The following is a 15,315-nucleotide window of genomic DNA, read 5'->3' as shown; positions in this document are numbered from 1 at the left end:
AGTTTCTAAGATACTCAAACCACCCTGTTTGGCACCAATAATCATTCCCTGATCAAAGTCACTTAGATCACATTTCTTCCCCAATCTGATGTTGGGTCTGAACAACAACTGAACCTCTTGACCTTGTCTGCATGCCTTTATGCATTGAGATGTTGCCACATGATTGGCTGATAAGATATTTGCATTAATGAACAGATGTACAGGTGTATCTAATAAAGTGACTGCTGAGTGTATGTTTTAGCAGTCTATTATCTATCATATGCAACACATTATGTTTGTCAGTGTAAAATGATTTTCCAATCAAATGCTGAAAGGCTACTATTCAGTCTCATAGTTATGGAAGGAGCTTATCTAGTTGCTGACAGACTAAAATTTTTAACTATTAATTTCTGTTTTTATATTAACTTTTATGATTGCCTTCCAGAATAGATCACTTTTATGGTGCTTTATTATTGTATTTCCATATTCCAGACTTCACAAATTGATACGATCTTGATACCATGCAAGTTAATAGGATTGTTAAGAGGCATATGGTGTGTTGGCCTTCATTAGTTAGGGATTGAGTTCAAAAGCTGTGAGTTAATGTTGCAGCTGTATTAAACACTGGTTAGACTACACTTCGAGTATTGTGTTCAGTTCTGGTTGCCTCATTACAGGAAGGATGTAGAAATCTTCAGAGGAGATTCACCAGGCTCTGCCTTGATTGGGATAAGTTGAACAAACTAAGGCTTTTCTCTTTGGAGCAAAGGGGGATGAGAGGTGATTTGATAGAGGTGTTCAAAGTGATAAGAGGCATATATTTAATGGATAGCGGGAGACTTTTTCCCAGGGTGGAAACCTGGTGTGGTAGTAGTGGTAGATACATTAGGGGCATTTAAGAAACTCTTAGATAGGCACAAGAGTGAAAGAATAATGGAGGGCTATGTGGGAAGGAGGGAAGGGTTAGATTAATCTCAGAGTAGGTTAAAAGGTCAACACAACATTATGAGCTGAAGGGCCTGTACTGTGCTGTAGTGTTCTATGTTCAGCACAGATATTTTTATGACAGAAATGCTGGAAGTTTGAAAATGTCTATCAGAACTGGTTATCAACAGCTGACTCAACATTCTGTAAAGTTAACAAAACTGAAGTTGCTGTTATTGGTAAGGTGGTTCCAGAAGTAAAGCTGACTGTGTGTTTATTTTCAGCTATTTACCTTGGTTTGAAGTTTTCTACAAGCTTCTGAACATCTTAGCAGAATACACTGCCAAAAGCCAGGTATTGTATTTTAGTCTACATTTATTAAAAGCAATAATACTAATTTTGTTGGTGTAATTGCTTCCTTCTGGAAAGTGCTATAGAGCTATTAAAACAAGAACTTCACGCCATCTTAAAAGTTTCTTCCCCTAGACAGTTAATCTGATTAGCCATTCTAGTTAGCCCCCCCACACTATCTATTACCCCCATCACTGCACTGCACTGTCTTCTTCTACTTCTTCTTCATGTTCCTTGTGCGTTGCACGCTTGGGCGATCATGGCTCTCCACATCGAACGATCCCTCACAGCGTCAATATATCTCGCACACTTAGATCTGTTAGTTTTTTCACATTGTCCATATATTTTCTTCTTTGGAACTGCACTGTAAACACTTTAAACCACTGTTTATAATGCTGTTTACATTGTAAATACATGCAGGTATTTATCTATTTATGCACATTTTATTCCATATCTGTACTTCTAACTTCATTTTTATATAATTCTATATTCTTTATAATTATTGAATGTTGATGTTTTTGTTGCATGTTGCACCTGACCAACACACCACAGAAAATTCCTACTACGTATAAATGTATATGGTGAATAAAGTTGATCCTTGTATTTGTTAAAAATGTAGCTCTTGGGATATTTAGGACATTGAACCTCTGAACGCTACCTCACTACTTTCTTAAAAATTTCTGTGTTTTGCACTACTTAATTTAACTATTAAAAAAAATTCTCTCACACGCACACACACACACACACACGCACGCACACACACACACACACACACACACACACACATCCTTACTGTAATTCAGTTTTTTTGTTTATTTATCATGAATTGCATTGTACTGCTGCCGCAAAGTTAACGAATTTCACAACATATGCCAGTGATATTAAACTTGATTCTGATTCTTGTATTTCTAAAACTAATCACAATTAATTGCTTCTTCTCAAGCTTTTATCTGTAAGAATTGCAGATTGTATTGTAACTATAGTGATTTTCATGTCAATTTTGAAAATGCAGTTTCAAAATCAATATTGTAGTAAGAAAGAAATTTTTATCATAATTCAGAATCCACTTTTGCATATTCTTGCTACAGAATAATTCAGTCATTGGTATAAAGTTTGGTTAATACCTTTCATTTTACTGATTAATAATTTAATAAGCTATTGCATATACAAATAAATAAAAACAAAAAGAAGCTTTTTCTCAAATGTACATGTAGGTGATATTTATCACCAGACCACAGGGCCCAAAAATGAAGCCTTTCTTGTGCTAGTGTTTTCCTCCTGTTATTTCCCTGTTAAGTAACTGAGAACTGCTTCTATATCCTATGGGCTTGCTTTCAAGGATTCTTGATCTCATGTTCTCCATAATCATTGCTCATTTATTTATTTTTATCATTTTGATTTTGTTTTCCTCTTTGTATTTGCACAGTTTGTTGTTTTTTGCACGCTGGTTGTTTGTCTGTCTTGTTCTGTGCCGTCTTTCAATGATTGTATTTGTTTCTTTGTACTTACTGTGAATGCCCGCAAGAAAATGAATCTCAGGGTTGTATATGGTGACATATATTTACTTTGATAATAAATTTACCTTGAACTTTGAGAAGCAATTTAACTTGATGCCAGACAGCCACCTTCCCTGTGGTTCAGTCTTACAGAAATATCATTTATCGAACTTTTCACACAAAAATGAGTCTTTGTTAAAAAGTAATAGTTTGTTTTGTGCTTGTGGATTGTTTCAGGACTGCCAGTGGAAGAATTTACTGCATTTATTGTACTGCATTGACCCGCCGCAGCCAGGTACTGCCGTGCAGTTAGGTGTGGTAAGTGGAGTCTACTGCCGTCACGTTAGTTCTGAGCCTTCATGTCTAAACTCTCTTCTCACTACCCTAGTAGGTAGGTCTCAGCATTTTAGATGCCACTTACAGACTGTGGGATTATTGTATGGAAAGGAAGGAAGGGAGGGAGATCTATACAGGACAGGATGCCGGTGGCTGTTCCTGCAGGGAGATGAGAAAATATCCAGAGGCATCAATTTATTAGAGTCTGAGACTTGATGCAGATTTTTGGGCTCTTGTGTATTTTAAAATGCTATTCATCTAATTTCTACCTTGTGTAATTTATATACTAACTGAATAGGATTTGCTTTCTATACATGCATGAAGTCGGGGTCGACCATGGATGCTTGACCATATTGGAGTCAATACACAAGCTAGTACACAAGCCAGGGCAGTACAATATGCAGAGCAAACTGTTGCCCAAGCAACTGGCTCCCCCTCTCCACGCAGCTGATGAACCCAAAGGAACGGCAGAGACCAATACAGATTGGCACCAGCAGCATTGCAGGAGATACTGGTCAGCATTGAACTCAATGCAGGATTACCTTAGGGACTCCAGCTCCGGATGTTTCCCTCAGGGTTTATTCCCGAAGCCTTCCCTGTGAGTGGGTATAGCTACAAGGCAATGGAGGTTTGAGATCAGAGTTTTCCTTCTCCTAGATGAGCTGCCAACCATGGCTAACAGGCCATATCTGCCTGAAGCAACTGGTTTTTAGACACTAGTAACCCGCCTTTGCCCCTTCCCTTGACAGTAGAAATGATTCTACTGAGCTTAGTAGCTAAGCCACACATGAAGGCCAGGAGCTGGACTTGGTTGTCAGAGGCTATTTGAGACACACTCCATTGGTAGCATTTAATAGGTAGTGGGAGCTCATCCCCATCAACCCTCCCCACCTGACTATGACGACCCTAAGGAACCAGTTCCTTCTTACATGCCGTTGAATAGACTTATTTGTTAGAAAACACCATGGGTTTCATAATTATTTATTCACTTGTAAAATAAGAAATAATTATAAAATGTGGTAATGACCTTGCTTCGCAAAAACCTACATTACTTAATGTAAAAGTTTTCCCATTTAGAACTTATAGACAGTTCGCCACCTGTGACATACTCTCTGCACAGACTGACATGAATCTAAACATCCTATATCATCCATTACATTCCTGCGCAGTGATAACTGTGCAGTTGATGTTGAGCAGTTCCTGCTCCAAAGTTAATCGACAGGTAGTGCTTGCTTGTCCTTGCCCAGGTCATTGGCTGGTCTTGGAGATGACACAGCTCACCAAGCCGAGCTTTATAGACTTGGTGCTCCTGTCTGACCTGAAGAGCAATTTGTCTTGGAGGCACTGTGGTCCGAAGGGATAGCTCAGCTCATTTCAGCCATTTCATTCAAAAAGAACGCTTCTGCTCTGCCCTCTGCTTACACATTTCATGGGCGATGGAGCAGGAAAGCATATCAAAGAACAGCTTACGGACGTCTTTCTTTCCTTTAGCTGTTCAGTTGCTGTGGGAGCATTCAAACTGAGCAGCCAGGCAGTTGAGATGGAAAGAGATGAAAAAAAAAGCGGTTTAACATTTTTGAAGCATTGTTTGTTCAAGCTGGGGATCGAATCCAAATCAGGAGATGGTATTTCTGAGGATCCAAAAATGATGAAGAACCTTTGCAATTCAGTTTGCGGAGGTGCCAAATCTGCTGCCTTTCAAGCAGAAGATCCAGGCCAATTGTAGTTGATAGCATTAAACTGAAAGGCACCCTGATGGAAATATGGTTTTACATTTGTACAATTTTGTTTGAAGTAGCAAATTTTGGCTGCATCTGAAGCCTAGCAGATGTAATATAGTGCATTATATTTTTATATATTCACCCAAGCTTGTATTTTCACTGACAGCGCTATCATTATGCTGTGGAAACAGCTGTAATGTTGAGATTTTTCATATGCAGAGTTTAATGACGAAATCCTGTAGTTACTGTCAATGGTTCATCCCTCGACAAGCTGACTGGTTCAGCAGCATTATAAGTCCTATACCAGATAGGTGTAGGAGGAGAAAAGGTCTTGCTGTAAAAGAAAATTTAAAAACATAATGCAATGTTGCATTGAAAGTGTTTATTTTATAATGCCCAATGAACTTAATCACTGCAGATCAAGATCCCTCCCTGTAGAAAAATAATGCTCATCAAAGCAACCCTCCAATCCGTCCACCACAAAAGGCCAGTTTTCCCAGTGGCCCCCTTTTTTAACATTTCTATTATTTTATCTTCTACCTTACTCTTGTGTAAGTAACAATTTTTATTTAGCTAGTATACTATCTGGTTGGCTATGACATCATAATTATGAGATGCAGGGCCCCATTTGAACTTGACAACAGCAGATGTCAGAATAATGAAGTCCATGCCTCAGATGTATGTGGGCAACATTTATGAAATTCAGCAGTGGTTCCTGTACTTTGCAAAGCACATAATCTGTGGCTTTATACAATGGGACTCAGGAACTACTGTCAGTGGTTCCACACAGTCAGTTCTGTTAATTTAACTAAATGACCACTAAAGCTCTGCAAGCTTTCATTTCATTTTTGACTCCTTGGTATGGCTTAAGTACCAATTATATTAAAGCAGATGACCCTTATACACTTTCTGCAAATGTTATGTTTTGCAACTCCAAAAACTGATAGAAAGAAAAACACGAGAGCCGGAAATAATGTGTCTACTTAGTTTAACTTTTAGTGAGTCATGCACTTATGATGTGTGGCATAATGATGTATGCCATTCATGTAAAAGTACTTTTACATATAAGTTGTAGAGAATTATGTAAACAACAATGCTTAATTGAACAATATATTTACAATATTACTCAAATATTAAATACACAATAATGATGTTATGAAAATGGAACTAAAAATCTTTTTTTTTTCTTTTGGCAGCATTTGTACTTTACTCCACCTAATAACCAGGAACTTCCTAGCATACCAGAAAATGTAAGTGTATATGTATTACTCACTGGGTGAAATGATATTAGAACATCCAATTTGTAATGGAGCATGGAGCATGAAGCATGCAGACTGGGCAAGTAATGGATTTTGGGAGCTGGTCTGCCCAATAGATAGATAGATATACTTTATCGATCCCGAGGGAAATTGGGTTTTGTTACAGCCGCACCAACCAAGAATAGAGCATAAATATAGCAATACAAAAGCCACAAACAATCAAACAACAAAATGCAAACTGCCAGATGGAAAATCAGTCCAGGACCAGCCTATTGGCTCAGGGTGTCTTACCCTCCACGGGAGGAGCTGCAAAGTTCGATGGCCACAGGCAGGAACGACCTCCCGTGACACCCAGTGTTGTATCTCGGTGGAATATGGCCGGGGTCCAACAGCAAAAAGTTCAATATCCGGTCTACAAACACGTTCCTCGATCATAATAGGACCCGGATTGCACCATCTGTTGTTAACCAGAACAGTAAGCACCCAACTCCTTTACGCTTACCGCTCTCAGTGCACTTCCGGTCAACCCGAACTGTCTGGAAGCCCTCCATGGAAAAGATTTGATCGGGTATGTCCTCGTGCAGCCCCGTTCCAGTAAAACACATAACACTGCACTCCCGACTGGAAGCATGCAGACTGGGCAAGTAATGGATTTTGGGAGCTGGTCTGCCCAATGAGATTTCTTCTCATGCCATGTCGCCCCCTTCTTGTGCCCCCCTTATCATTCTCCTTTCTCTTTCACCACCACACCCCCCAACTTCCGAGCATTCCCTGTCCACACTCTTTCTATTAAAAGCAGGAATGCAATGCTGAGGCTTTATAAGGAATTAGTCAGACCACACTTGGGTCCCTTATGTAAGAAAAGATGTGCTGGCATTGGAGAGAGTTCAGAGGAGGTTCATGCGAATGACCCTGGTGATGAACGTGTTAACGTGAGGAGTGTTTGATGGCCCTGGGCCTGTACTCACTGGAGTTTAGAAGAATGATGGGAGTGGGGTGTCTCACTGAAACCTGATGGTCTAGGTAGAGTGGACGTGAAGTGGTTGTTTCCAATAGTGAGTCTAGGACCAAAGGGCACAACCTCAGAATAGAAGGATGTCCCTTTAGAAGAGAGACGAAGTGGTATTTCTGTCGCCAGAAGGTGGTGAAACTGTGAAATACATTGTCACAGATGGGCGTGGAGCCAAGTTATTGGGTATACTTAAAGCAGAGGTTGATGGTTGTTGATTAGTCAGGGCATCAAAGGCTACGGGGAGAAGGCAGGAGAATGGGGTTGAAGGGGATAATAAATTAGCCTTGATGGAATGGCAGAGCAGACCTGATGGGCCGAATGGCCTAATTCTGCTCCTATGTTTTATACTCTGAACATGCCTCTGATGCTATAAGGTCATTGGATTTCCTTAATAACTGAAAATTCTCTAAAAGATTAGCCTAATTCTACTCCTATATTCTTGTGTTCTTATGGTCTCAATCCTACCTCTTTTCCTGTTCACCTATTTCTTCCAAGTATCTCTGCTTCTAGCAACACCTCTTCTCACCTCCTCATCACCCATTGCTCCCAGTTCCTTCTTGTATCATCTATTTCACCCTTCTCCATCTCTGCTTGGAGACACTTTTGGTCCTGCAGAGTTCTGAATTAGTGTTTCCTGGCTGCAGCTATATCATAAACACAGGAGATTCTGCAGATGCTGGAAATCCAGTGCAACACACACAAAATGTTGGAGGGACTCAGCAGGTCGGAGAGCATCTATGTAGAGGAATAAACAGTCAACGTTTTGGACTGAGACCCTTCATTCGGATATTTACAGCTAAATCAGCTTCTTATTCCTGTCTGTCTCCACTGGAAGTTACTCTACTGTTGATTTCAGTCATTGTTATGTGCAAAGATGGTTCCATGTTGGCATAGCAGTTCGAGGAATGCTCTTGTAGCTCAGGGTGTTCTGAAGATTTGAGTTCAATTCCAGCACTGTCTGCAAGGAGCCTGTATGTCCTTCCCGTGGAACATGTGGGTTTCCTCTGGGTGCTCAGTTTTCCTCCCCCAGTCCAAAGATGTACCGGTTTGTAGGTTAATTGATCATAGTAAATTGTCCTGTTATTAGGCTAGGGTTAAATTGGTGGGTTGCTGGCAGTGCTGTTTGCTGGGCTGGAAGGGCCTTTTCTGTGCTGTATTTGTAAATAAAAAATAAATAGGATATCAGTTGCTATTTGGAACATTTGCTTCTGTTTATTCAGAAAGGAACCAGCTAACAAGATTTGGGTCTTCAATGGGAATACCTGCGGGTAGTGACAGTAACAAATATGCATTATCTTATCAAGCCCTCAGCCACAGGAGAATGAAAGATATGGATAGTGTGGAGGAAGAAAGTTTCAACTTGAACAGTGCCTAAACTAGGAAATCTCAGTACAGCCAGACTATACAACCTCTTTCAGATACCAGCCATTCACAGAATGGATAGCCCTATACTGGTGACCATACCAGATTCAACTACCAGTCTGTAGAGTTTTGATTCTTTTATCTTTTTTAAGCTTTAATGCATGCTTCATAGTTATTGTTTTTACACTTGTGATGTTAAGCTGATTGCTGTAAAATTCTTGATTTGCAATATATATCCACGTATTCCAATGACTTCAAAGGCAGCTATGTGGCCTGTTGCATCTGTGAGGGTGCACAGAACAATTCCATTCCCTCACTAGTTTTCCATCCTTACAGCATTTCTGTCAACTCCCCTCAGAATCACTGACACTCTGGGGGAAGGTTATTATAGTCAGCTAGCCTACTAACCCATGTGCCAATGTTATTGTGGGAGGAAATTGGAGCACCAGCAGGAACGGCGTGTGGTTAGAGGGTGAACGTATGAACTCCATGAAGACAACATTGGTGGTCAGTTAGTGTAAGCAGTTTGGGGCCACTAATCTATGAAAGAATGTGCTGCTCTTGGAGAGGGTCCAATGGAGGTTCTTGAGAATTATCTTGGGAATGAAGAATGAAGAATGTTTGACGGCTCTGAGCCTGTACTTGCTGGACTATTTATTGAATTTACAGAATTTATTGAATATTGAAAGGCCTAGATAGAGTGAATGTTGAGAGTACGTTTCCTGTAGTGGGGGAGTCCAGGACCAAAGGACACAGCATTAGAATAGAGGGGTGCCCCTTTAGAACAGAGACAAGGAAGAATTTCTTTATCCAGATGGTGATGAATCTGTGGAATTCTTTGCCACAGACAGTTGCGGAAGCCAAGTCATTGGGTACATGTAAAGTGGAGGTTCATAGGTTCTTCATTATTCAGGATGTCAAAGGTTATGGGAAAAGGCAGGAGTTTGGAGTTGAGAGGGAAAATAAATCAGCCGTGATCGAATGGCAGAGCAGACTTGGTAAACTGAATGGCCTAATTCTGTTCCTATGTGTTATGGTCAGTGTTGAACTCGGGTCTGTGGAGCTGCGTGGGAGCAGGTCTGTTAGCTGTGGCATGTAGCAGTATTGGTATATCAAAAACCTGCCTTATCAATGTGGTAAGAGGAAGTTAGTCATGCTTAATTTACTGTTAATAAACTATTGCAGACAAATTAAAACATTTTGGGGCAAGTCTATTCTGAAATCATTCTTAAAGTGTGTGAATTTGAATGGCAAGTATGGCCAATACATTGGAGAGTGAAGTAATAGCTTTGTAGATATATTCAGAGAATTTTGTCATGAAGAATTGTCCTGGCAGTTTGTAATGAGATAAATCCAGCAGCATCAAACATTGCAAAAATAGGCAGCAATTATTACTGGCATTGAGACGTGTACTCAGTGTGCGACTACCAATGTTGGCACTGTTGTCAACTGTTCCTTGATTGGTACCCGAGTCATTTCACCATACGTGCTTTCCTCTCACAAAACCATGCTGACTTTCCTGACTACGTTGCAGTTTTTTTTCAAGTGCCTTGCTATAATTCCTTTAACAACAATTTCCTAAAATGTGCTTCATAAATATCATGTATGCAACAGTACTGAGTCCAGGTACCGCATTCTGCAAACATGTGGCCATAAGACGCAGGAGCAGAATTAGGCCATTTAGCTCATCAAGTCTGCTCTGCCATTCCATCATGGCTGATTTATTATCCCTTTCAACCCCATTTTTCTGCCTTCTCCCCTTGTTTCTGAATGTCTATTTGTTCTCATAGTTTAACTGTTTTGAATATTATATGCATTCCAATGCAAAGCCTTGGGATTTTTTTTGACTTTTTATTGTTTTTGTAATCCCAGGTTTAATTCTTAAACTTGTACACTCTATTGCTTCTTGTTTCACACATAAAAGTTGCTGGTGAACGCAGCAGGCTAGGCAGCATCTCTAGGAAGAGGTACAGTCGACGTTTTGGCCCGAGACCCTTCGTCAGGACTAACTGAAAGAAGAGCTAGTAAGAGATTTGAAAGTGGGAGGGGGAGGGGGAGATCCAAAATGATAGGAGAAGACAGGAGGGGGAGGGATGGAGCCAAGAGCTGGACAGGTGATTGGCAGAAGGGATATGAGAGGATCATGGGACAGGAGGCCCAGGGAGAAAGAAAAGGGGGAGGGGGGGAAAATCCAGAGGATGGGCAAGAGGAGAGGGACAGAGGGAGAAAAAAGAGAGAGAGAGAAAAAGAATGTGTGTAACGAGGGGAAGGTGGAACATTAGCGGAAGTTTGAGAAGTCAACGTTCATGCCATCAGGTTGGAGGCTACCCAGATGGAATATAAGGTGTTGTTCCTCCATCCTCAGTGTGGCTTAATCTTTACAGTAGAGGAGGCCGTGGATAGACATGTCAGAATGGGAATGGGACGTGGAATTAAAATGTGTGGCCACTGGGAGATCCTGCTTTCTCTGGCGGACAGAGCATAGGTGTTCAGCGAAACCTACGTCTCCCAGTCTGCGTCGGGTCTCGCCAATATATAGAAGGCCACATCGGGAGCACCGGACGCAGTATATCACCCCAGCTGACTCACAGGTGAAGTGTCACCTCACCTGGAAGGACTGTCTGGGGCCCTGAATGGTGGTAAGGGAGGAAGTGTAAGGGCATGCGTAGCACTTGTTCTGCTTACAAGGATAAGTGCCAGGAGGGAGGTCAGTGGGGAGGGATGGGGGGGACAATTGGACAAGGGAGTCGCGTAGGGAGCGATCCCTGTGGAAAGCGGGGGCGGGGGGGGGTGGAGGGAAAGATGTGCTTAGTGGTGGGATCCCGTTGGAGGTGGCGGAAGTTACGGAGAATAATATGTTGGACCTGGAGGCTGGTGGGGTGGTAGGTGAGGACCAGGGGAACTCTATTCCTAGTGGGGTGGCGGGAGGATGGAGTGAGAGCAGATGTGCGTGAAATGGGGGAGAACTTAAAGAATTTCCATTTATAAAGGAAAAAAATGACAAGAAACCATTTGCAAAAAAAATTGTGAGAATAGGTTTATAATTTGTTCCAGTAATAGATGATGCACTTTAAAAGATAGTAAACTGGTCATGGACTGGAACAGGAAGTAGAATTAAAATAGGTGGCCACTAGGAAATCCAGTCTTTTCTGGCGGACTGAGTGAAGGTCCTTGGTGAAGAGGTCTACCAGTCTATGTAGGGCCTCGTTGATGTAGAGGAGGCCTCACTGGGAGCCCCAACACACTAACAAAGATGCTCGTCAAAGCAATCCCCCAATCAGTCCACCACAAAATGCTGGATTTCCCAGTGGCCCCCTTTTTTAAATCCACTTCCCATTCCCATTTGAACATGTTGGTCAGTGGCTTCCACCATGGTTATAATGAGGCCACTCTCAGGTTTGAGGAGCAACAACTCATGATTTATTCCAGTCAGACGTTCGTTGGCCACTTTATTAGGTACCTCCTGTGCCTGATAAAGTGGTCACTGAGCGTATTTCTGTATGTTTGTGGTCTTTTGCTGCTGTAGCCCATCCACTTCAAGGTTTGACGTGTTGTGCATTCAGAGATGCTCTTCTGCACACCGCTGTTGTAATGTGTGGTTATTTGAGTTACTGTCACCTTCCTGTCAACTTGTACCAGTCTGGCCATTCTCCTTTGAACTCTCTCATTAAGGCATTTTCACCCATAAAACTGCCACTCACTGGATGTCTTTTCTTTTTCGCACCATTCTCTATGAACTTTAGAGACTGTTGTGCATGAAAATCCCAGGAGATCAGCAGTTCCTGAGATACTCAAACCACCCTGTCTGGCACCAACGACCATTCCACAGTCAAAGTCACTTGGATCATATTCCTTTCCCATTCTGATGTTTGGTCTGAACAACAACTGAACCTGTTAACCATGTCTGCATGCTTCTATGCAGTGAGTTGCTGCACATGATTGGCTGATTTAGATATTTGCGTTACAAGCGGGTGTACAGGCGTACCTAATGAAGTAGCCACTGAGTGTAGACAATGCATATTAAACTGTATATTCTTTTAGCTGCATTCTCAAATAACTTGAAGAAACCAACAAAGTGGGCTGATAGTTGGAGGAGGTGGAGAGGGGGAACTGATCTGTTGTAGTGAATAGATTGCATCAACAATCTGTTGGAGGAACCCAGTTTGTCAAGTAACATCTGTGAGGGGTGGGATAGTGTGAAGGAATTCTTAATATTTCCGATCAAAACTCAGTAAATATTTTATAAACGCAAGTGATTCTGGAAATGCTGGAGATCCAGAGCAACACACACAAAATGCTGGAGGAACACAGCAGGTCAGACATATTCTATGCAAGTGGAAAAAGAGTCAATGTTTCGGGCCGAGACCCTTCATCAGGTCAGGAATGGAAGGGGGAAGATACCAGAATAAGTTGGTTGAGGGGGGGAGTGGAAGGAGGACAAGCTAGCAGGTGATAGGTGAAGCCAGGCAGGTGGAGGAGGGGGATGAAGTAAGAACCTGGGATGTAGTAGTTGGAAAAGATAAAGGGCTGGAGAAGAAGGAAACTGATAGAAGAGGAGAGTGCACCATGGGAGAAAGGGAAGGAGGAAGGGCACTGGAGGGAGTTAAGGCAGTTGATGGGTAGGCGAGGAGAAGGAAAAGGGTAAGAGGAGAGACAGATGGGGAATGTTTTCTTGTTTTGTAGAAGATATTATTTTGGAAATGTTATGACAGGTTACTATCAGGGTTCATTGTCAATGTGTATAAGCAACCTGACACTTCTATCCATGATGCTTGTCCGCTCTCCTTTAAATTTTGGTAATGGTTTTCTTTTTCAGAGAAACCTGACAGAGTATTTTGTTGCAGTGGATGTTAACAACATGCTCCATCTTTATGCCAGTATGCTGTATGAACGGCGAATTCTCATCACCTGCAGCAAGTTGAGCACTGTAAGTAGCACTGACAGCACCAAAACACAAACTCTCAACCTGTTCTTGCAGCCACCATCTCCCAGGGTTTACTACAGCATATATATAAATATTGTTTGTGTTTTGTTGACACAAGATGCACTTGTTCATAGAAGATGGATATTGAAGCCAATAGAGGATGGTTAAGGCAACTCCCCAATTCCAGTCGCAAAATACCAAGGCTTATGAACTCAGGCCTCCATTGGTCTGGGTCGACCATGAATGTTGCGTCCCAGCTGTCCAGATATGCAAGCCTGAGCAGTACGATATGAAGGGCAAGCTGTTGCCCATGTAGTAAGCTCCACCTCTGCAAGCAGCTGATGAATCCAGACGAACGACAGAGACCCATACAGTTTGGCACCAGCAGCGTCGCAGAAATTGCCAGTCAGTGTTGAACTCAATGTAGGACTGCCTTGAGGATTCCATCTCCGTTTTTTTCCCTTGGGATGTACTCCCAAAGCCTTTCCCACCAGTGGGTATAGCTGCAAGGCAACGGAGGTTTAAGATCAGAGTCTTCCTTCTCCTAGGTGAGCTGCTGACTGTGACTGACAAGCCCCATATGCCCGTAGCGACTGGTTTTAAGGCACCAGTAACCCGCCTGTGCCCCTTCTCCTGTCAGTAGAAACAGTTCCACTGGGCTCAGTAGCTAAGCCGCATGTAAAGACCAGGAGCTGAACTTGGTTGTCAGAGGCTATTTGAGGCGCGCGCCGTGGGGAGCATTTAATAGGTAGCGGGAGTTTGAGCCCACTCCCACCCCCAGCTATAACAAGCTTAAGGAACTTTACTTGCAATATAGGTGCATCAGGAAGTTGCTGTGGTGTGTACACACAACAGGAAACAAAAAAACACTATTCAGCAATTTTAAATAAAAAGGGATTATACAAAAATTACATTAGAATTACTGATATGGAATAAAACATGCATATATACATAAACAGCATGTATTTACAATATAAGAAGTATTAATAAAAGTGGTTTAAAATGTTTACAGTACAGTACAATGATGGGGCTGATAGAAGAGTTGCATCGAGTTCTTGAAGGCTGCACACTGCTGCTGCCAAAAGATGGCTCCAACCCTGCCTGCTAGAATTCAAACCTGTGTGCACTGATACTTATGTGTTTCGAAGATGTTTAATGAAAAATGGAAATAGGGAAATAAGTAAGTAAGTCAGGAGCAGAATTAGGCTATTCGGCCCATCAACTCTGCTATGCCATTTGATAAGGGCTGCTTTCTTAACCTCTCAACCCAATTCTCCTACCTTCTCCCCGTAACCTCTGACACCCTTATTAATCGAGAACCTTTCAGCCTCTATAGATATACCCGACAGCAAGGTTTCTACAGCCATCTGTGACAGTGGATTCCTCTGATTCACTACCATGTGGCAAAATAAATTCCTCCACATCTCTGTTTTAAAGGAACATCCTTGTATTCCGAGGCTGTGCCCTCTGGTCCTAGACTTCACTACTATTGGAAAAATCCTTTCCTCATCCACTCTGTCTTGGTATTTCATTATTCAATATTTTCAATGAAACACCCCTCCCACATTTGTCAAAACTCCAGCGAGTACAAGCCCAGACCCATCAGATGCGCCTCATAAAGCTTTCCTAATAAGTGGAACCTGCGTTATTTCTAACCTTGCATTGAAGGTGTGGGCAATTATCCACTTCTTTTGCCTCTACTGTATGTGTTCTTTCTGTTGTGAATTACCATGGGAAGGGATGGCTCAGTTTCAGAATATTTAATGCCAAGGTTACTCATGATCCTTGTGCAAATAAAAGGCACAAGTCCCTTTAGAAGCTAGGACCAGAGGGGGCAGCCTGAGAATACAAGTATGTCCCTTTAGAACAGAGATGAGGAAGAGAATTAATTGATCTTGGTGGTGATGAAACGGTGGCTGTGGAAGACTAGTCACTGGGTATACTTAAAGTG

At 41.9% G+C, this 15,315-nt stretch overlaps 1 protein-coding gene across 5 annotated transcripts in view; it reads left to right on the top strand.

Moving 5' to 3' along the window:
* Positions 1–15,315, top strand: part of LOC134359757 (DENN domain-containing protein 1A-like) — a 634,195-nt gene that overhangs the window by 276,205 nt on the left and 342,675 nt on the right. For all 5 annotated transcript variants that reach the window (XM_063073354.1, XM_063073353.1, XM_063073352.1 and 2 more), the window contains exons 6-9: positions 1,188–1,257; positions 2,988–3,068; positions 6,004–6,057; positions 13,257–13,367. In XM_063073354.1, the coding sequence (XP_062929424.1) occupies positions 1,188–1,257; positions 2,988–3,068; positions 6,004–6,057; positions 13,257–13,367 (316 nt within the window). The remainder of the gene's footprint in view (positions 1–1,187; positions 1,258–2,987; positions 3,069–6,003; positions 6,058–13,256; positions 13,368–15,315) is intronic.

This window comes from Mobula hypostoma, chromosome 21, assembly GCF_963921235.1.
Source record: "Mobula hypostoma chromosome 21, sMobHyp1.1, whole genome shotgun sequence".
NCBI lineage: Eukaryota > Metazoa > Chordata > Chondrichthyes > Myliobatiformes > Myliobatidae > Mobula > Mobula hypostoma.
The sequence above is the reverse complement of the archived record's forward strand: the minus strand, read 5'-3'. Positions and strand labels throughout refer to the sequence as shown.